This window comes from Esox lucius, chromosome 1 (assembly GCF_011004845.1).
Source record: "Esox lucius isolate fEsoLuc1 chromosome 1, fEsoLuc1.pri, whole genome shotgun sequence".
Taxonomy (NCBI): Eukaryota; Metazoa; Chordata; class Actinopteri; order Esociformes; family Esocidae; genus Esox; species Esox lucius.
Window position 1 is genome coordinate 2,452,368 of NC_047569.1, and position 20,934 is coordinate 2,473,301.

The 20,934-nt window shown below is 43.7% G+C and overlaps 2 protein-coding genes across 3 annotated transcripts in view; one reads left to right on the top strand and one right to left on the bottom strand.

Annotated features, from left to right (window-relative positions):
• The window catches only part of col4a3 (collagen, type IV, alpha 3), a 303,630-nt gene that overhangs the window by 140,974 nt on the left and 141,722 nt on the right, over positions 1-20,934 (top strand). For both annotated transcript variants that reach the window (XM_029119708.2, XM_029119709.2), the window contains exons 24-25: positions 19,478-19,548; positions 19,750-19,938. In XM_029119708.2, the coding sequence (XP_028975541.2) occupies positions 19,478-19,548; positions 19,750-19,938 (260 nt within the window). The remainder of the gene's footprint in view (positions 1-19,477; positions 19,549-19,749; positions 19,939-20,934) is intronic.
• LOC117594575 (zinc finger BED domain-containing protein 4-like) lies at positions 8,659-10,233 on the bottom strand. The gene is made up of 2 exons (XM_034292601.1): positions 9,368-10,233; positions 8,659-8,995 (listed from the first exon to the last, which is right to left on the bottom strand). The coding sequence occupies exons 1-2, from the start codon at positions 9,950-9,952 to the stop codon at positions 8,882-8,884; spliced, it is 699 nt and encodes a 232-aa protein (XP_034148492.1). The 5' UTR covers positions 9,953-10,233; the 3' UTR covers positions 8,659-8,881.

Below are 20,934 nucleotides of genomic sequence, written 5' to 3' on the forward strand. Positions count from 1 at the left end.
ATAGGAAAAAGAGGCTACAATTTGCACGAGCTCACCAAAATTGGACAGTTGAAGACTGGAAGAATGTTGCCTGGTCTGACTAGTCTCGATTTCTGTTGAGACATTCAGATAGTAGAGTCAGAATTTGGCGTAAACAGAATGAGAACATGGATCCATCATGCCTTGTTACCACTGTGCAGACTGGTGGTGGTGGTGTAATGGTGTGGGGGATGTTTTCTTGGCACACTTTAGGCCCCTTAGTGCCAATTGGGCATCGTTTAAATGCCACGGCCTACCTGAGCATTGTTTCTGACCATGTCCATCCCTTTATGACCACCATATACCCATCCTCTGATGGCTACTTCCAGCAGGATAATGCACCATGTCACAAGGCTCGAATCATTTCAAATTGGTTTCTTGAACATGACAAATGAGTTCACTGTACTGAAATGGCCCCCACAGTCACCAGATCTCAACCCAATAGAGCGTCTTTGGGATGTGGTGGAACGGGAGCTTCGTGCCCTGGATGTGCATCCCACAAATCTCCATCAACTGCAAGATGCTATCCTATCATTTCTAAAGAATGCTTTCAGCACCTTGTTGAATCAATGCCACGTAGAATTAAGGCAGTTCTGAAGGCGAAAGAGGGTCAAACACAGTATTAGTATGATGTTCCTAATAATCCTTTAGGTGAGTGTATGTGTGGTCATTTGTGCCGTCACTATTGTCCAACCATATGCCTGCCAGTCTGCTATTGTAAATGGGACAGTGGTTAACATAGGGGAATTGTGACGACTGCGTCCTCTGCTCCCTCTCCTCCCCCTGCAGCAGGCGGGCTCCAGCGTTCGTCGTCACCGGCCTTCTGACACCACCGTCCATCACATTTATGCATTTCACCTGTGTCTTGTTTAGCGTACCTTGTTCTCATCCTCATCATACCCCCCAGTATATATGTTCCCTCTGCTTCCCCTGTCTTTGTGTGTTATTGTCTCTCTTTGTAAAATAATACTGTTGTGCTTCGCCGCTGTCTCGCTTAAAAGAGTATTGTTAAGCTTCGCCGCTGTCTCTTGAATTTAAAGAACACAGCAAATACGCATCGCCTCGTTCTCCTGCTTCTCCTTCACTCGAATTCTTACTTGAATGTTTAGATGTTGGTATGTGTTGACATATCCAACATTTAGTCAGGTTCCTGTACTTTGCATAATCAACCATTATCCTAAGGGCTATGTTGTCTGGCTCTAACAGTGCCCTCCATACTCTACCTGGCCAGCGATGTTACATTTGTTGACATTCTAAAATTATTACTTTAAAAAAATTATGACTTAACTGAAAACAGACGTGACCACCATATTCACCAACTTTGTACTTCAAAACACAATGTTGTTTTAGTTGTAATAGAAATACTGGAAACAAACAAATTAACCCCAATATAAAGTGAAACTAATTCTACTGTGGGGGATAAACTCGCTATTGGCTATTGTCCTCTATGTGATTTATCGGACACTGCGCATTTTCCTAAACTTTTAAAGATTATTACCGAGGCATAGCCATTCACTCAACCACCCATCCAGCATTTAGGGAAAACAATATTTTAACCTTTTGTACCAAACATGAGATTATATGAAACCAGATTAAGAGAAGTAATACTGAATCCCATTACAAAGTCTAATATTTCATTCAGTTTAGATCCCCACGTGTGACAGCTAACATCTCTGCATATGGTCACCTATGGTGGGGCTGCATTGAATAAAGTAAAATGTTCTATGCAAGACATGCTTCAAGCCCTGGTTCACAGGAATAACAAAACAAAACAGGTTATCTCCACTGATGCCTAATACCAAGAAACCAGGCAAGCCTAGTTTCGCTGGTCCGCATTAGAAAGTGTTGCCATCTCGAGATTAAAACCCGGGTCGCCCACATGAAAGGTTGTCGTTAACCACTACACCACGGAGCAGTACCTTTGCTGGGTGTGAGTATAGCCTCTTGTCTCTATCCTGAACAAATCCTCTTTTGCCACTGGCTGTTTTAATAGTTAATTGGCCATTCGTGAATGACATTGATACAGTTAAACTGACTAACGTTTCTTACTTAGTTTACCTCCACCAAAAATAGCGCCTATGTATGGCGTTTGCCACTGGCCGTTTTAACAGTGTATTAGCCAGTAATAAGCTTTACCGGTATCTACTAACTTACTGGAATAGTCATAAGAATTGAGCAATTGCTAGCGAGTCTGCCAAAGCCATTTCATTTCATGGCATAAGACCGTATTTTTTTCTTTCATGGAAAAACAACATACTTTTTTCTTTCAATTACAGTAACTATCAATAAAGGCCATAATGACTAACTTTTTCATCAAGTGAAAAGACGAGAGAATCATGGAATCTACCAGAAATAATTAATAAATGTCATTGCTCTCAATAGATTTGAACTTGGGTCTTCCACATGAGAGGCACTGTCTTTAACCACTAAGCCACAGCATTACACATTTCAGCAGTCGCTAAACTCCATTGAGGATTGTGTTAAACTGACTAACGTTTCATATTAAGTATATCTCCACCATAGCGTCTCTGAACTGTATTGCTTATGCCACTGGACGTTTTAATAGCTCATTAGCCAGTAATAGGCTTAATAGTATCTACTAACCGCTTCACACTCAGTACCTCCAAATCCGAGGCCATGGTCCTCAGTCGGAAAAGGGTGGCTTGCCCACTTCAGGTTGGTGGAGAGTGCCTGCCTCAAGTAGAGGAGTTTACGTATCTAGGGGTCTTGTTCACGAGTGAGGGAAGGATGGAACGGGAGATTGAAAGACGGATCGGTGCAGTTTCTGCATTAATGCGGTCGATGTATCGGTCTGTCGTGGTGAAGAAAGAGCTGAGCCTCAAGGCGAAGCTCTCGATTTACCGGTCAATCTACGTTCCTACTCTCACCTATGGTCATGAGCTTTGGGTCATGACCGAAAGGACAAGATCCCGGATACAGGCGGCCGAAATGAGCTTTCTCCGCAGGGTGGCTGGGCGATCCCTTAGAGATAGGGTGAGAAGCTCGGTCACCCGGGAGGAGCTCAGAGTAGAGCCGCTGCTCCTCCACATCGAGATGGGTCAGCTGAGGTGGCTTGGGCATCTGTTTCAGGTTCCTCCGGAACGCCTTCCTGGGAAGGTGTTCCGGTCCCGTCCCACCGGGAGGAGACCCCGGGGAAGACCTAGGACACGCTGGAGGGACTATGTCTCCCGGCTGGCCTGGGAACGCCTCGGTGTCCCCCCGGAAGAGCTGGAGGAAGTGTCTGGGGAGAGGGAAGTCTGGGCATCCCTGCTTAGACTGCTGCCCCCGCGACCTGGCCCCGGATAACCGGAAGAAGATGATGATGATGATGATGAGTATCTACTAACTTCCTAGGAATAATCATAAGAATTGAGCAATTGCTAGCGAGACTGAAGATGAACTTCTCCATGCCAGAAACAGTCGCAATGTAAGTGTATACAGTTTCATTAAAGGCTTACTGTAATGTAACTACTGTATGTTTAGTAATACCATCAAATGTGTTTGTCTATCCTGACCCAAACGCCTGCACGGATGCATTCTTCAAAAATCCACCAGAAACAGTCGCAATATAACCGTAAACTGTTTTATTTCAGTCTTACTATAATGTAGATACTTACAATTTTATCATAAGAATTCATAATGCGTACTTCGCTTTGCCTGTGAGGAGACCTATAGTTCACAAGTCCGCTTCTCTAACCACTACGCTATTTAACAAGGGGTAGTCAGTCACTCACTCACTCACTCACTCAGTAAGAGATATTCACTGTTCTTGGACGGCTCCACTCACGTAATCTTGATAAACACATCCAAGTATATATTGGACAAGAAAAGAAAAACGTAAATCAATATTCAGACTCCTTGTGCACAGGACGATAAAAAGCATACAAAAAACAACATAGGCCAAATGAAACATCAGCACAAAACCAGACTATTTGCCCGGGGCTTGGGGAAAACATAGGTATGTGCACAAACTCCTTCTCAACAACCTAATTCCTGTTATGGGCTGTCGCAATCATTTGTATGACAACAATATTTTGCATGATACCTAGATCCCAAAATCTTATGCTTCATACCTGAATAAGGGAGTTTTATGTGGATGTTTAAAAAAGTCTCAACCCCTTTGCGAATTGTGCGGCAACGCAACATGGAATGTCGCAATTATTCATGAATTGTCAACTAGAATCGTGACAGCTCTAGATCCTGCATGAATCGCCACGCCGCGGGTAAATCGACATGGACTATTTGGATATGGAACAGTTTTTCTAACTGCAGAAGGGTAGTAAATCACTCAGTGGTCTGTCCTCCACTAGCCCCTACTGTGAATATGGTTTTACCACTCAATTTTGGGAGCATGTTGTTATGGACATTTTGAACTGAGGTACATTTGAGAAATGTCTGTCTTTCCATTGGCTAGTATGTAAATCTTTGATTATGACACACGTCTGTATAATATCAGAGCATCACTAGGTACTTTGATCATGTTCTCCTGCCTACACAAAGAAGGGTGTCAGTCATTTTGTTCCTTAGGAATGAGGTCATTGGGGGAAAATAGGAACAGTTAACATTAAGGATAAGGTGGGGGGGACAGCCCTCCTTTTAGGTAAAACCTTTGTGACACAAGACCGATGACCAGCAACTTCCCACACCCCTTTCTCCTCTATAAATATGAACTGTTCATGTATTAAGTTAGAGACTCCTCAGATGATTATGTTTGTAAGCGTTTGACGTGTCTCTCTATTTGCAAATAAATTGTTAAATTGTGCCAAGAGAATTTTGTCTCTGTACTTCCTCCTTAAAGAGTTCTAATCGATGAAATTGCCATCACAGCGTCCCATTCATATGTTCTAATGACAGAATACCATGCTTCAGAATCTACAAAAATTCAACTTTCTTGCCATTAATCATAAGAGACAGTTTGGGTTTGATCTGATAATCTTCATTTTCTCTAAATGCTTTTATATTAGGTGTGTGCATTAAATCAGCATATATGGGATTGTGTAATGGATTGATCTCACCGGTTGATGTTACCTGGTCCGTCTCCTCTGACCGTTACCCAGCAAGCAACACGCCAGTGGCCCACCGGGCGGCCTACTAGCTTTTTGCTGCTGCGGCCGCCGAGCGTTTACGTTACTGGCGGACTTTTTTTTATAGCGCGGGTCGCAGTCAGGCCACCGGTGAGTCGCTTTCAAGACAATGCCTTCTAACAATACCCTAATCAGTGGCTCACCAGCGGCTGCTAGCCACTTTTATGCACTAAACCCAGCGGGATGCCTCACGCCCCAATATTAGGTTTTTATTTATAATAATTTGGCATATCACAAATGACAATGAACTGAATAAAATTAATAAAAAAAAAACATGCATTATACAGCAAGCATACAAAATAAACATGTGCAAATTAATTGAAATCAAATCTTTACAAAATCTAAAAGTGCAAGAAAACATGTCCAGCAACAGATATAGTAGAATTACAGTATTTGAATGTGAAAGTACAAAATAAACATAATACAATACAAAATAAACAAGGGCTAGAATGGCAGTAATATTCATAAGTATGACCTAGCATCAATTGATAGTTATTGAATCATAGATACATCAGTGCAATAAGCTTATGAATGGTGGCATAACACTACAACTACAGTCAGAATTAAGAACATTCACACAGAGCTATAAATATATTAAGAGGATAATGCAATCATATATATATATATATATATATATAACACTACATAGCATAAGTAAAAAAATAAATAAGAAATACAGTACTGCAGCTTAGCAGCAATATTGATTGTGCTGGAGATGTCATTCATATTCATGGCAGGTCCCTTGTACAGCCGTGACATCTTCTCCCACCTGCATGGTCAGCTGCCCCTTTCTGGTACCTGGGGACCTGGTTCTGGACAGCCTCTTCAGTGGCATCCCGGTTGGAAGGATTCTTCCTTATGGCTCCTGTAATTCAGTAATCAGATATTGTACTTAAATGGTCTGACATGATTTTGAGAATTGCATGATATTCAAGACAAATGAAATGTTTCATGAAGACAACATGCTAGCGCAACTATAGACTTGTTTTTACCTGATTGTAGAGCCAGCTGTGCCCAAAGCTCGAACTTCTCTTCAGTCAGCCGCTTGATCTTCTCCAAATGTTCTGAAAGTAAAGACAGACAGTTAATTATTCAGTCCTAAATATCTGGTTATTTTACAATCAGAACTCAAATCGCAATGTCCTCCAAAATGTTCATTCTTACCTTCATGTGCAGTGCTAAAACTTCACCCTACCTCTGCCTTCTTGCCCTTAAAAATAAATTGAAATTTACAAATAAAATTGGAAGCAACATGCTTTAATAACAAGTTAAGCACCAGGGTTAAGTGAATGAACAGTCCTCTACATGGTGGTGTGGAGTATCTGTCTGGTGCCTTGGAATACTGTGCTTGCTCCATCCTAAAAATAGACATAAAAGTTAGTGAACAGGTAAATATGGTGAAACCAAGTAAAGCATTGCAGCAATAACAAGATCTACATGTAATTCACATACCTCCAGGGCTGCAATCCACAAGGTGTTGTGGTGTAGATGTGTGTCCTTGGGGTGGTAGGAACTGAAGGACTTCCTGCTGGTGATGCTGTTTGGTGGCCAGTAGCAAAGTCCTTCTATGACCCACATGCATGGAACTACTGCCACACAGTCATCCTCCTCCGGGAACAAAACTACAGAAAATGTCATCACCCAAAAGCAATTTAGAAAAGAGGTTTCAAAAACGGCAGCATAAGACACACACAGTCTAGCTAAGAGAGAATGTGGATACAAAAAGACACCTTAGTAATGGAATTGTAACAAGTGCAGGTTTAGCTAGTCTATCTAAATTTACTGCCAAGAGTAACGTTATCCACATGATGTGGATAACATTACACAAAGAAACACAATTTAGCTAATGTTACGTATCAGTTGATAAAGCTACAAGGAGTAAGCACATATTATAACATTCTAACTTGTTGATATCCTAAGAAACAAGATTTAGACAAGTTAGCTAACGATGTTACCATACCTGTTCAACTGTTGATATCCGAACTTGAGGATAAACGAAGAACAAAAATAAAGAAACAAAAAATAGTGAGCAACCAAACTTGTGGGCACACAAATAAACAAGGGTTACTGTAGGTATTTCATGTCAGGCCACCGCTGTTTTTTTTCAAGCTCAGTTTTGATAACTTGTTTTCCCGCCAATGGTTTAGAACTTGCATTCAGCTACCAGTAACTTGACTGAAGAATTTGAATGTTAATAGAATTTATGGTCTGATGTCCAAAAAATGTGATAATCAACATGTTACATTGTCCAATTCAAAGCATATAGCTTATACCATACACACTTTGAACAAGAGTTGACGAAAGAACCAAGTTGCTAAAATGAATGATCCTTCTAGTTTTCACGGTACTACAGCGTTTCACATTCGCTATAGCACCATCCACGGCGGTGTTTAAACACAGTAAAGAACTGTCCCCCATGAAGCATTAAAGTCGAGGCTATAGACGAATAGTTGAGCCGGTACCATGCAGTGAATAATGGCCATTAGTTCAGGAAAATGTTATAGTAAGCAATGGCGAGAGACGGCTGTTTTATGTGTTTACTGTACATTAGGGATGTGCATCTACATAACTGAGGCCGATGCGATACCCATCTCGATGCATAGCCAACGATGCGATACATTAAAGATACATATAAGCAGCTACCGATGCGATTCACTATTGTTACGATGCTGTGTGAATAGATTTCGATTCAACACGATGCGATTCAGTGTAATAGGATGCAATGGAGAAAAATATGATGCTATGCAATTCAATATGTAGAAATTTTACTTTTATTTATTTTGTTCAGACATAGTCTACTTTAAGATTTGCTATAGGCTATCTTACGTGCCACCTGACTATATATGGCTCTTTCACAAACAAAAGATTTGTTTTTTACAAAACCGAATGATTAAATAAAAACAGACATTCTTTTCCTGTCTTGTCTCTAGTTACTTTTAACAGCTCACACATTTAACAGGTGAAACAAATTAAGGATGCTGCTCATAGATAAACAATGAAGACATTTTCTGTAACTTGCCAGCAGGCTAATGTGATTTCAGCAGGTAGGCTAACTCAGTGAGCAGAAAGCAGGTGCTGTTTTAACATCAACAATAAAAATAAAAACCTTTCACAAACGGGTAAACAAAAATGTGTGTATATATATATATATATATATATATATATATATATATATATATATATATATATATATATATATATATATATATATATATAAGAAACTATTATTGGCAGTCAAAGGCTGCTGTAAACAAGATTAGCTTAAATGTCCTACTTTAAGGTTTTTCTTCAGAAAAATGATCAGGATGAAGCAAACTGCGCTGTGCAGTAACTATCAATCAATCAAATTTATTTATAAAGCTCTTTTTACAACAGCAGTTGTCACAAAGTGCTTTACAGAGACACCCGGCCTAAAACCCCAAGGAGCAAACAACAGTAGTGTTGAATTTCAGTGGCTAGGAAAAACTCCCTAAGAAGGTCAAATTTTAGGAAGAAACCTAGAGAGGACCCAGGCTCAGAGGGGTGACCAGACCTCTTCTGGCTGTGCCGGGTGAGATATTAAGAGTCCAATTGGAATAATAAATACATTTCTCTGGGCTAAATCCAGAGTCTATTTGATATGTCTCCAGCTATGCTAAACACTCTTTCAGAGGGTACACTTGAAGTTGGGATGGAGAGGTATCTCTTTGCCAATGCTGAAAGCAGAGGAAGATCCACTTGTTTTTTCCACCACTGCAGCAAGTCACCACTCAGACCTAAAGAATCTCTCTCTCTGTACTTTAAAATGTCCTCCTTAGCTCTCTCCCTTGTGTTCTTTGTCGTCTGTGGTCTCTGAGTGTGGAAATCGCCAAACATCTGGTCCAAGGCTGTTTTCTTCTTGGGAGGAACATCATCTAGGAGCAGAAGAGAAGAGGGGATTTTCAGAAACATTATTTCAGTCAATATTATACTACAAAAACATGTGACATACAATACTAGACCACATGAATCTTCAAATCAACATAAAGTATATAACTTTTGCAACAGTTCCTAAACTTCCTATCAGAACATAGCAAACCTGTCTCTTCCTCTCTGTGGGGGCTCCTGTTACCACCTGTTTCAGCTGTCTGGTCCTCATTCATTGTGTTCCCTGCCTGACAATAATTATTACAATCCAGAGACTGTTAGATATCCTTAAACTAGACATAATTTAAGACACAAATAAATAAAAGTAACAAATGGGTATGAGAGAGAGAGAGATAATATACTGAGTATATTCTTCTTACCTTTTCATCCATTTTTACCACCTCTCCTATTAGCTTCGTGAATATTATGTCCTTGGTGTCATTGTCATCCAGGAAAGCCAGGTCTTTGAAGCGTGGATCAAGGGCTGAGGCATAATGGAGGAGGTCTTGGAGGTATGTGAATCGCTCCTTCATCTGAGAAATTACTGGTTGATCAATATCATCTGGCTGGAAATGTCTCTTTAATTTGGCCTGAATTGGGGAGATCATTGAGATGGTGGGGTTTTTTTCCTCACTGAGGAGCGTGGTTGACACTTTCAGGGGAGACATCAATTTGATGACATCTTGTTGCTCCCAAAAACGCTCCAACATGTCAAGTGAACCGCTCCATCTTGTGGAAACATCATGGTTAAGCTTGTGGTTTGGCAGGTGTAACTGGGCCTGCATTTCACACAGAACTTTAGTTGCTTTCAGGCTTCTGTGAAAAAACGTTACCACCTTCCTCACTTTCGCCAAAAGCTCAGATATCCTGTCCAGTTTGAGGGATTTTTGCGAGGCCAGATTAAGTGTGTGCGCGATGCATCGCACATGGGGGTCCATCTCTGCACCAACTCCGGCCAGCATCATGTTTTTTGCATTATCTGTGACCAACGCTGTGTCCTTGATGTTGATGTTCCACTCGTGGCAAACGTTCTGCAGTAAAACTGATAGATTATTCCCTGTGTGAGCCTCATTGAACACTCTAGTCTGAAGAATGTGGTTTTGCAAAACCCACTCATCGTCAATATAGTGTGCTGTGACAGTTACGTATGAGTCCGTGGCACAAGACGTCCAGCCATCAACCGTAATTGCAACTCGTTGGGCATTGCTTAATGACTCGGTTATCACTCCTTTAACTTTGTCATACAAAGCAGGGATTTGTTTCTCTGTGAATAGCTTTCTATTTGGTATGTGGTACCTCGGCTCTAAGACGTGGAGGAGGTACTGGAATCCCTCGTTCTCTATAACGCTGTAAGGCTGAATGTCTTTACAAATAAAAAAGGCGATTGCGTCGGTTATTGCTTTGGAACAAGCAGAGCTGACAGCCAGCGGGGTGTGAAAAAAAGCAGTAATTGTTTGGTCACCCTGCGTCCTGCTAGCGGTACCACAGCGGCTAGTACTAGCAACCGCTGATTCCGAGGGGGAGGGAGTCTCTGCTGCACTCACACTGGGCCTCATTTATCATTTTTGCGTAGAAACGGGCGTATTAGTTGGCGTAAGATTTTGCTTACACTCCATTCACCGCCTGATTTATGAAGCTGTGCGTACCTTTAAAATCCAGGTGTACGCAATACCTGCCCTTGATAAATGCCGCGGCTGAAAACGATCGTCATTAGAATAACACGCCCCTATATATTCAAGTCTCCGCTTCCCCCATGCCCTCATTTTACGCCATGGACACACGGAAGACGGCAAAAAAGAGAAACTTCTCTGACGTGACGATTGAGAAATAAAATTGTACGGTGGAAATCCAGTTTATAAAGCTGTTTGGGTGAGCAAATGACCTATCACAATGCATTTTACAGCACGCGTTTGAAACAATTAGCATTTCATTTCGTATCGCGTCACATGTATTGAGGTGTTTAATAGAGATGATGATGATGTGATGTGGAGTACCATTCATTCACATTAATAATTGCATGACAATTTGTAATATTCGTCTTATTATTTTATGATTTTTATTATTAATGACGTTTATTGTTATTTAGAAGAAGAATGTCGTTATTATTATTATTTAAAAGAAGAAGAATGTCATTTTTATTATTTTGTCAGTCTGAATTATATTTTGGTCATTAAAAGCCTTTTATAACTGAACCCAGTCGGTGCGCAACTGCCGGGCCCAACCCTGAAACGTCATGTAAAGCGCACAGGCTCGCATCTGAAGGAATACATATAAATCAAATGCTTTGGTAAAGTCACACAAATTAAACATTGAAGTCCATGTTGTACAAAAATAAACACTGAACTTTGTAATTATTATGTTGTTGTTTTTTTTACAGTGGGTCATAATATATCATATCTTTTAGTTTGTCAGTGCGTTAGGATTTTTTTTCTGTGCATTTCCGCACTAACTCAAAACGTGCGTACACCACCTCCTGAGCTGGCGTAGGATTTAAGAGTGCCGTACGCCAACGTCCATATTTATAAATCTCAAAGTCACCGTGGTTTTAGGTGTACGCCAGGTGTACGCTGGAAATTTGGTGTACGCACTTTTGATAAATGAGGCCCAATGTGTCGGCGCTTCAAGTATGTTGTTAAATTAGTCGTACTGCCTGTATATTTTATAGCGGTGCAACATATTTTACAAGTTGCATGCGTTTTGTCAATATTTCCATCTCGCTTATAAAACCCAAAGTGTTTCCAAACACCATACCATACCATACCATCTTCTTCCGCTTATCCGGGGCCGGGTCGCGGGGGCAGCAGTCTAAGCAGGGATGCCCAGACTTCCCTCTCCCCAGACACTTCCTCTAGCTCTTCCGGGGGGACACCGAGGCGTTCCCAGGCCAGCCGGGAGACACAGTCCCTCCAGCGTGTCCTAGGTCTTCCCCGGGGTCTCCTCCCGGTGGGACGGAACCGGAACACCTTCCCAGGATAATTTTATTCATCATTAAGGGGGGTTTGAACCGCTCTTAGTCTGACCCGTCGCCTAAGACCTGTTTGCCTTGGGAGACCCTACCAGGGGCATATAGCCCCTGACAACATAGCTCCTAGGGTCACTCGGGTACTCAAACCCCTCCACCACGTTAAGGTGGCCGTTCTTGGAGGGGGTTTCCAAACACTGGATTTAAAATGACTTGGTGGAAGAAAGAGTTCCGACTCAGAGTCTGCCATGTTAATCTGTTCTAGGTAACTTTTTACGGAGGACACCTCTCGGTCTCCGTAGTGTTGTGATATATCATATTCACTCAGCAGCTGCAGCTGCTGCAGTGGTGATGAGAGAACACGCTTTAGCAACATTTCAGAAAGGAGAAATAATTCTAAAAGTTACATAATAAAATATTAGTCGCTTTATAAATAATAAAATAATAGCGCATCTACTAATAATTATATATGAATAAATTGGGTTTTACCGATGCAGATATGTTAGGAACAGTGCATCGCGATACAAATGCCAACTGTATCCGATGCACGCTTATTTAAATCGATGCATCGGTTCAAAAACCCCTTAATGAAGAAAAAAATCATGTGTTCTGTGACGTCGCCCGGCATGGCGCAGCCGGGGCCCCACCCTGGAGCCAGGCCCGGGGTTGGGGCTCGTTCGCGAGCGCCTGGTGGCCGGGCCTTTCCCCATGGGGCCCGGCCAGGCCCAGCCCGAACGAGCGACATGGGGCCGCCCTCCCGTGGGCTCACCACCCACAGGAGGGACCATAAGGGGCCGGTGCAGAGAGGATCGGGCGGCAGTCGAAGGCGGGGGCCTAGACAACCCGATCCCCGGACACGGAAACTAGCTCTAGGGACGTGGAATGTCACCTCGCTGGCGGGGAAGGAGCCTGAGATGGTGCGTGAGGTTGAGAGGTTCCGACTAGAGGTAGTCGGGATCACCTCTACGCACGGATTGGGCTCTGGAACCACACTCCTTGAGAGAGGATGGACTCTTCACCACTCTGGAGTTGCCCATGGTGAGAGGCGGCGGGCTGGTGTGGGTTTGCTTATAGCTCCCCAGCTCTGCCGACATGTGTTGGAGTTTACCCCGGTGAACGAGAGGGTCGTTTCCCTGCGCCTACGGGTCGGGGATAGGTCTCTCACTGTTGTTTGTGCCTACGGGCCGAACGGCAGTGCAGAGTACCCGACCTTCTTGGAGTCTCTGGGAGGGGTGCTGGAAAGTGCTCCGACTGGGGACTCTATCGTTCTACTGGGGGACTTCAACGCTCACGTGGGCAACGACAGTGACACCTGGAGGGGCGTGATTGGGAGGAACGGCCCCCCTGATCTGAACCCGAGTGGTGTTCAGTTATTGGACTTCTGTGCTAGTCACAGTTTGTCCATAACGAACACCATGTTCAAGCATAAGGGTGTCCATCAGTGCACGTGGTACCAGGACACCCTAGGCCGCAGGTCGATGATCGACTTTGTTGTCGTTTCATCTGACCTGCGGCCACATGTCTTGGACACTCGGGTGAAGAGAGGGGCGGAGCTGTCAACTGATCACCACCTGGTTGTGAGTTGGATCCGATGGCGGGGGAGGAAGCTGGACAGACTCGGCAGGCCCAAGCGTACTGTAAGGGTCTGCTGGGAACGTCTGGACGAGTCTAATGTCAGAGAGATCTTTAAATCCCACCTCCGGCAGAGCTTTGACTGGATCCCGAGGGAGGCTGGAGATATTGAGTCCGAGTGGACCATGTTCTCCACCGCCCTTGTCGAAGCGGCCGCTCAGAGCTGTGGCCGTAAGGTCTCCGGTGCCTGTCGAGGCGGCAATCCCCGAACCCGGTGGTGGACACCGGAAGTAAGGGATGCTGTCAAGCTGAAGAAGGAGTCCTATCAGGCCTGGTTGGCTTGTGGGACTCCAGAGGCAGCTGACGGGTACCGACAGGCCAAGCGGACTGCAGCCCGGGTGGTTGTGGAGGCAAAAACTCGGGCCTGGGAGGAGTTCGGTGAGGCCATGGAGAAGGACTATCGGCTGGCCTCGAAGAGATTCTGGCAAACCATCCGGCGCCTCAGGAGAGGGAAACAGTGCCCTACCAACGCTGTTTACAGTAGAGGTGGGCAGCTGTTGACCTCAACTGGGGATGTCGTCGGGCGGTGGAAGGAGTACTTCGAGGATCTCCTCAATCCCGCTGTCACGTCTTCCATTGAGGAAGCAGAGGATGAGGGCTCAGAGATGGACTCGTCCATCACCCGGGCTGAAGTCATCTCTGGATGTTGTGGGGCTGTCTTGGCTGACACGCCTGGGCAACATCGCGTGGCAGTCAGGGACAGTGCCTCTGGGATGGCAGACCGGGGTGGTGGTCCCTCTTTATAAGAAGGGGGACCGGAGGGTGTGTTCCAACTATAGGGGGATCACACTTCTCAGCCTCCCCGGGAAAGTCTATGCCAGGGTTCTGGAGAGGAGAATACGGCCGATAGTAGAACCTCGGATTCAGGAGGAACAGTGTGGTTTTTGTCCAGGCCGTGGAACACTGGACCAGCTCTATACCCTCTACAGGGTGATGGAGGGTTCATGGGAGTTTGCCCAACCAGTCCACATGTGTTTTGTGGATTTGGAGAAGGCATTCGACTGTGTCCCTCGTGGCATCCTGTGGAGAGTGCTTTGGGAATATGGGGTCCTGGGTCCTTTGCTAAGGGCTGTCAGGTCCCTGTACGACCGAAGCAGGAGCTTGGTCCGCATTGCCGGCAGTAAGTCAGACTTGTTCCCTGTGCACTCCGGCAGGGCTGCCCTTTGTCACCGGTTCTGTTCGTAATTTTTATGGACAGAATTTCTAGGCGCAGCCAGGGGCCGGAGGGTGTCAGGTTTGGGGACCACACGATTTCGTCTCTGCTCTTTGCGGATGATATTGTCGTGTTGGCCTCTTCAAGCCAGGACCTTCAGCATGCACTTGGACGGTTTGCAGCCGAGTGTGAAGCGGTGGGGATGAAAATCAGTACCTCCAAATCCGAGGCCATGGTCCTCAGTCAGAAAAGGGTGGCTTGCCCACTTCAGGTTGGTGGAGAGTGTCTGCCTCAAGTGGAGGAGTTTAAGTATCTAGGGGTCCTGTTCACGAGTGAGGGAAGGATGGAACGGGAGATTGACAGATGGATCGGTGCAGCTTCTGCAGTAATGCGGTCGATGTATCGGTCTGTCGTGGTGAAGAAAGAGCTGAGCCGCAAGGCGAAGCTCTCGATTTACCGGTCAATCTACGTTCCTACTCTCACCTATGGTCATGAGCTTTGGGTCATGACCGAAAGGACAAGATCCCGGATACAGGCGGCCGAAATGAGCTTTCTCCGCAGGGTGGCTGGGCGATCCCTTAGAGATAGGGTGAGAAGCTCGGTCACCCGGGAGGAGCTCAGAGTAGAGCCGCTGCTCCTCCACATCGAGAGGGGTCAGCTGAGGTGGCTTGGGCATCTGTTTCGGATGCCTCCGGAACGCCTTCCTGGGAAGGTGTTCCGGTCCCGTCCCACCGGGAAGAGACCCCGGGGAAGACCTAGGACACGCTGGAGGGACTATGTCTCCCGGCTGGCCTGGGAACGCCTCGGTGTCCCCCCGGAAGAGCTGGAGGAAGTGTCTGGGGAGAGGGAAGTCTGGGCATCCCTGCTTAGACTGCTGCCCCCGCGACCCGGCCCCGGATAAGCGGATGATGATGCTATGCTATGCTATGCATCGCATCGTAAGCTTAAAATAGTAAGTCTATTTTATTATAAACTGCCAATGTTGACCAAAATTCTGTACACTAAGATTTAACAATATAAAAAAAAAATATATTAAAATAAATCAAATAATCAGTACAAGAATAAAAGGAGTACAATAATGTCTCTGCTTGAAGAAAATGGCAACACAAGCAGATACAGCAGAACACAGCGCATGCCCTCTCTTCGTCAGCTAGCCGCCAGCATAACGCAGTCGGGCCGCTGGTGGAAAGCCACCTGAGATGCAAATTAGCTTATGCAAATTAAGATCAGGTGAAAAGCAGCAAAAGCTTGTGGCCTGCTGGCTGTACGGCATTATAGCCGCCGCTGGCGGGAAGCAAAACAAACTCCAGATGGCCTTTAGCATCACCATGGCCACAGCAAGAGGTCGGACGATAGAGTAAAACAAGTGGGGTTGGCTACGTCGATGGTAGGGAAATGTTCTCCACTGATTCCGTGTCGCTGGACGGTTTGGGACGATACAAGTCTCCCAGCAATCGGCCTGTCGGAACACCGCGGCATGGTGGGGTCGGTCAGAGAGAAGGTCCAGGACAGCAAACAACCTTGGCGGAAATAACAACAACACAGAGATCAGTACCCCCAACACAATTTTCCACATACCATACGCCTTCCAATCAACTTGCATGTGAAATATGTCTCAAGAGTTGCTTATTTTCATCTTTGAAACATTGCAAAAAATTGAAACTTTCTATCCAAAACTGATGCAGAAAAATTTATCCAGGTAAGAAAAATGTATCCAGGTTATCCTGACAAATTAATAAATAAACTTCAATTAGTGCTGCACACGGCTGCTAGAATCTTAACTAGAACAACATTTTTTTAACACATTACTCCTGTCCTAGCGTCCTTACACTGGCTGCCTGTTAGGGTTAGGGCTGATTTTACTCTTCACCTATAAATCAATGCATGGACTTGCTCCTACTTACCTTGCTGAAATGATCCAGCCAAACAAACCTACACGTAACCTACGATCGCAAGATGCAGGCCTTTTAATTGAACCTAGAATTTCTAAACAAACAGCTGGCGGCAGGGCCTTTTCTCATAGAGCTCCAATACTGTGGAATGATCTGCCAATTAAGGTTAGAAGTGCAAACTTTCAAGTGTCTACTAAAAACTCATCTCTACAGCACGATTTATAATTAGATGTAGCCTGGCCCGGGAGCTTGAAGGTGACCAGTAGGCTTGATACTGTCCACCCTTGCTGTCTTCCCAGGTGGGCTCTTGTCGCCACTGGGATGCCCTCCCTCCAATGCCTTTCGGGGAAAGAGTCACTGGCTTGTTGTTGACTATCTGTTGCGCACTTGTGCAATTGGGCTGTACGCTGCTGGCAATACTCGGCCCTCTTTCAGGGGGGTTGCAGTTGGTGGGTGTCCCTTTGGTTGATGCCTGGCAATGTGGGTGGATTGATTTCCTGTCTGTTGGGCCCTGTCCGGGGCCTCCCCCGGGTAGGGCCACAGTGTCGCCGGACCCTCCCGTCTCAGTTCCAAGGTGTTACGCTGCTATATTATTGTGCAGGGAGATATGAGGAATGCACTTCTAACTTTTCTCAGTCTCCTCCAGTTTAACATTTTAGGAGGAGATTGCAAACAGAGGTTTCTGTACCAAATATTAAGTTCTGCTTTTCTAATGTATCAAATACCTATGTCATGTAGTGATAAGAATTCCTCATAGTTAAGTAATCAGCCTTCTACATTAATAAATTGACACACCAGTAGAATGTTATTTCAATCAATATTCTAAAAATAAAGATTTGTTTCTCTACAATATGTCCCAGTTATTCCAAATATAAAACCTGTTCAAAAGATTGCATTCCCTTAGTTCTTAATCCTGTGTATTGCCCCCTTTAGCATCAATGACAGCGTGCCGTCTTTTGTAATCAACTAGATCTCACACACCCCCAAAACTTCTGGGAGCCACCACCATGCTTCACAATGGGGATGTTTTTCTGTTCACTATAGGCTTTGTTGACTCCTCTCCTAACATAGCGCTTATGATTGTGTCCATAAAGCTCTATTTTGGTCTTGTCACTCCAAATTACAGTGTGCCAGAAGCTGTGAGGCATATCAAGGTGTTGTCAGACACATTGTAACCAGGCTTTTTTGTGGCACTGGCGCAGTTCAAGTATCATCATATTGTGCTCCTTGAAACAACCACAACGTCTTTTTCCAGAGCAGCCTGTATTTCTCCGGAGGTTACCTGTGGGTTTTTCTTTGTATCCTGAACAATTCTTCTGGCAGTTTTGGCTGAAATCTTTCTTGTTCCACCTGACCTTGGCATGGTATCAAGAGATCCCTGAATTTTCCACTTAATCATTTAATAAGTGATTGAACAGTACTGACTGGCATTTGCAAGGCTTTGGATATATTTGTATATCCTTTTCCATTTTGATAAAGCTCCATTACCTTGTTACGCAGGTCTTTTGACAGTTCTTTTATGCTCCCGTGACTCAGTATCTAGCCTGCTCAGTGCATCCAAGTGAGAGCTAACAAACTCATTGACTATTTATACACAGACACTAATTGCAATTTACAAGCAAAACTGTATGTTAGTCTAGAGATTCCCTCAGCCTTGATAATCAGGACTCTACCTTTTCAAGTCTCGCTTTAGCCATTGATTTAACTGCTTCTGTTGTTTTTTTTTATAACAGGATTAAAATTCTGAAAAGCCCAGTTTTTTTAATCTTTGATTATGTTAATGCCTAAATATAAAATGTTATCTTTCACAGGAATATTATGATATTAGCGTGTTACACAATCTTTAACACCCATGAGCTCACATTTATTGATGTTTAGATAAAGACCAGACGCTTTGGAAAAGGATTTTATGACATTGATTGAAATAGAAATCTTTTTAGCATCTTTTAGGAAAAGAGTAGTATCATCAGCCAGTTGGCTTATAACAATTTATTTACCTGCTTCGGAAATACCTTGTATAGGACTATTCTTAGTTGAACATGTAAGGCAGTTTTTCCCAATCCTGGTCCTGGGGACCCAAAGGTGCATGTTTTTGTTTTTGCCCTAGCACTCACACACCTGATTTAAATGTTGCTCTACCACTTACACACTTGATTGACGTAATCAGCCTACCATCAAGTCTTTAATTTCAGTCTGGTGTATGAGTGCTAGGGCAAAAACAAAAACGTGCACCCCTTTGGGTCCTGGGGACCAGGATTGGGAAACACTGATTTAAGGAGTTGGGTGACTAGCATAAATGAGTAAGGTGAAAGCAGACATCCTTGACAAATTCATCTTTTAAATCAAATTTTGTTTGTGGAACACGGCATCATCCATAGCAATGGGGTCAACAACGCCTTTTAAGACACCTTAAAAGATCTTAGCCGTAGTAAAAGTTGGTTTTAGCAGCTTTGTGAATAGGTTTTAAGAGGAAACTTTTAGTGCTGTATAGGAGTCCTCCTTGTGGTAAGATTTAAAAAAAATTGTGAATACTGCCCCTGATCAATTTGATGTTATTTTAATTGACAAATAATTGCTTTTCTTTCAAAAACAAGGAATGGTCTAAGTGACGCAAAACTTTTAAACTGTGGTGTAATTCAATATAGCTGAACATCATTCCTGAAATGAGGGGTTGCAACCTGCACATTTTTTACTTGTTTCATTATGTGTTTTATGTTGTTTTATTCTGTATGCTGTTATCTTGAACTGGTCACACTTGTACAAGAGATTAAAATTGAAATGTGAAATATGTATATCTCTTCTGTTAAATTAAGGATGAAAATAAGTATTTACATTTTCTGTATGTCTCCAGGTCATGATGGTTCTCCTGGTCCCAAAGGAATTTGGGGAGTGAAAGGACTTGAAGGTTCACCAGGTCTACAGGTGACTTGACCTGGAATTGTACACATTATGATGTCACTCTAGATATAGATAAACACTCCTTCTGTGTCTTTATATGTAACATTTTATTTAGGGGGTTCTATGTTGCATTTACTATATACATTTCTTCCAAACATGTTACATTGTGGAGGTAGATATTACTCGTCAGATCTTCCAGTAATGTTGTCTTCTTCATAACTATAGGGCCTGTATGGTTTATCAGGATTTCCAGGCCCTTCAGGGCCCAAGGGAGAGAAAGGTGTCATGGACATGAAAGGAGATAAAGGGCTTGTGGGCTCAACTGGGGCTCCAGGACCTCCAGGTCGTGATGGGACTGATGGGGTCCCTGGATACCCTGGAATTAAAGGACAGCCTGGGCTGAAGGGCAACCTGGTGAGTGATCCTCCGCACTACCTCTGACTTTACATACTGAACAATCAATAAAAAAATTGAGGCTGGTAACCCATAAAAAACTCATTCACCATAGCTGCTAAAAGATGTTTTGAGATTTCTCCCTACATTATCTTTTCCGTTCACAATGTCTCACCTATACATCACACAGGCTGCACACCAGATCTCCCATTAGATGTACATAAATGACTGCCAATAAAACATTTCTAACCAAAGGGATACAAAACAAATGTGGACAAGTTAAATTCCTTGCTATAAATTCAAATCTCTTTATAACCAATTACAAATGACTCATAAGAAAATAAACACTCAGTCGCCATTGAATAAGGTATCCTTAGCTAGTATCAGGTCAGACCCCTTTTCCTCAAGAACATCTTTTTTGGCAGTATTTAACAAGGATTTGTTAAATAGGATTTGTTCCACAGGGTTGATGGTTCATGCTAACTTGACGGAATTATACAGTGCCTGCAGATGGATGGCACTAGATTACTGCTGTAAGCAGACCCCTTTACATCTCATCCCAAATATTCTCTATTAGCTTGAGGGGGTCAGCTGAGACATCTTTTATACAACTGAACTCTGCATTTAATAAATAACAAGAAAAGGAACCAGACAAGCTAGTTCGGCTGGCCCACAATTATAAGGGATAAATGTTGTTGCCACCATTGGATTTGAACCTGAGACACCCAAGTGAGAGACTCTGTCTTTAACCACTGCTCCACAAAGCTAGACATATGAGTGTCGGTATAGCGTCTCATTGAATCAGTTTGTCACGCATTAACATCACACCAAGTTTGAATATTTTGCTAGACACCATTAACACTAGACGCGCCGTCAGGGGTCATTTTGACCCATGCGTGTTTTGAATGGGAGGGTGTTGCTGACACACAGTGATCGGTAGATGGCGCATCTTGTGTATATATCCAATGCCTATGGCACTATTAGCGCCGGAAGAAGGACATTTGACCAAGAGGCGGT

Excerpts from the sequence above, each read along its gene's own strand:
- LOC117594575 (XM_034292601.1), bottom strand. The coding sequence starts at position 9,952 with ATGATGCTGGCCGGAGTTGGTGCAGAGATGGACCCCCATGTGCGATGC. Across the intron at positions 8,996-9,367 it reads TGGTAAAAATGGATGAAAAG|ATGATGTTCCTCCCAAGAAG; the intron begins GTAAGAAGAATA and ends TTCTGCTCCTAG.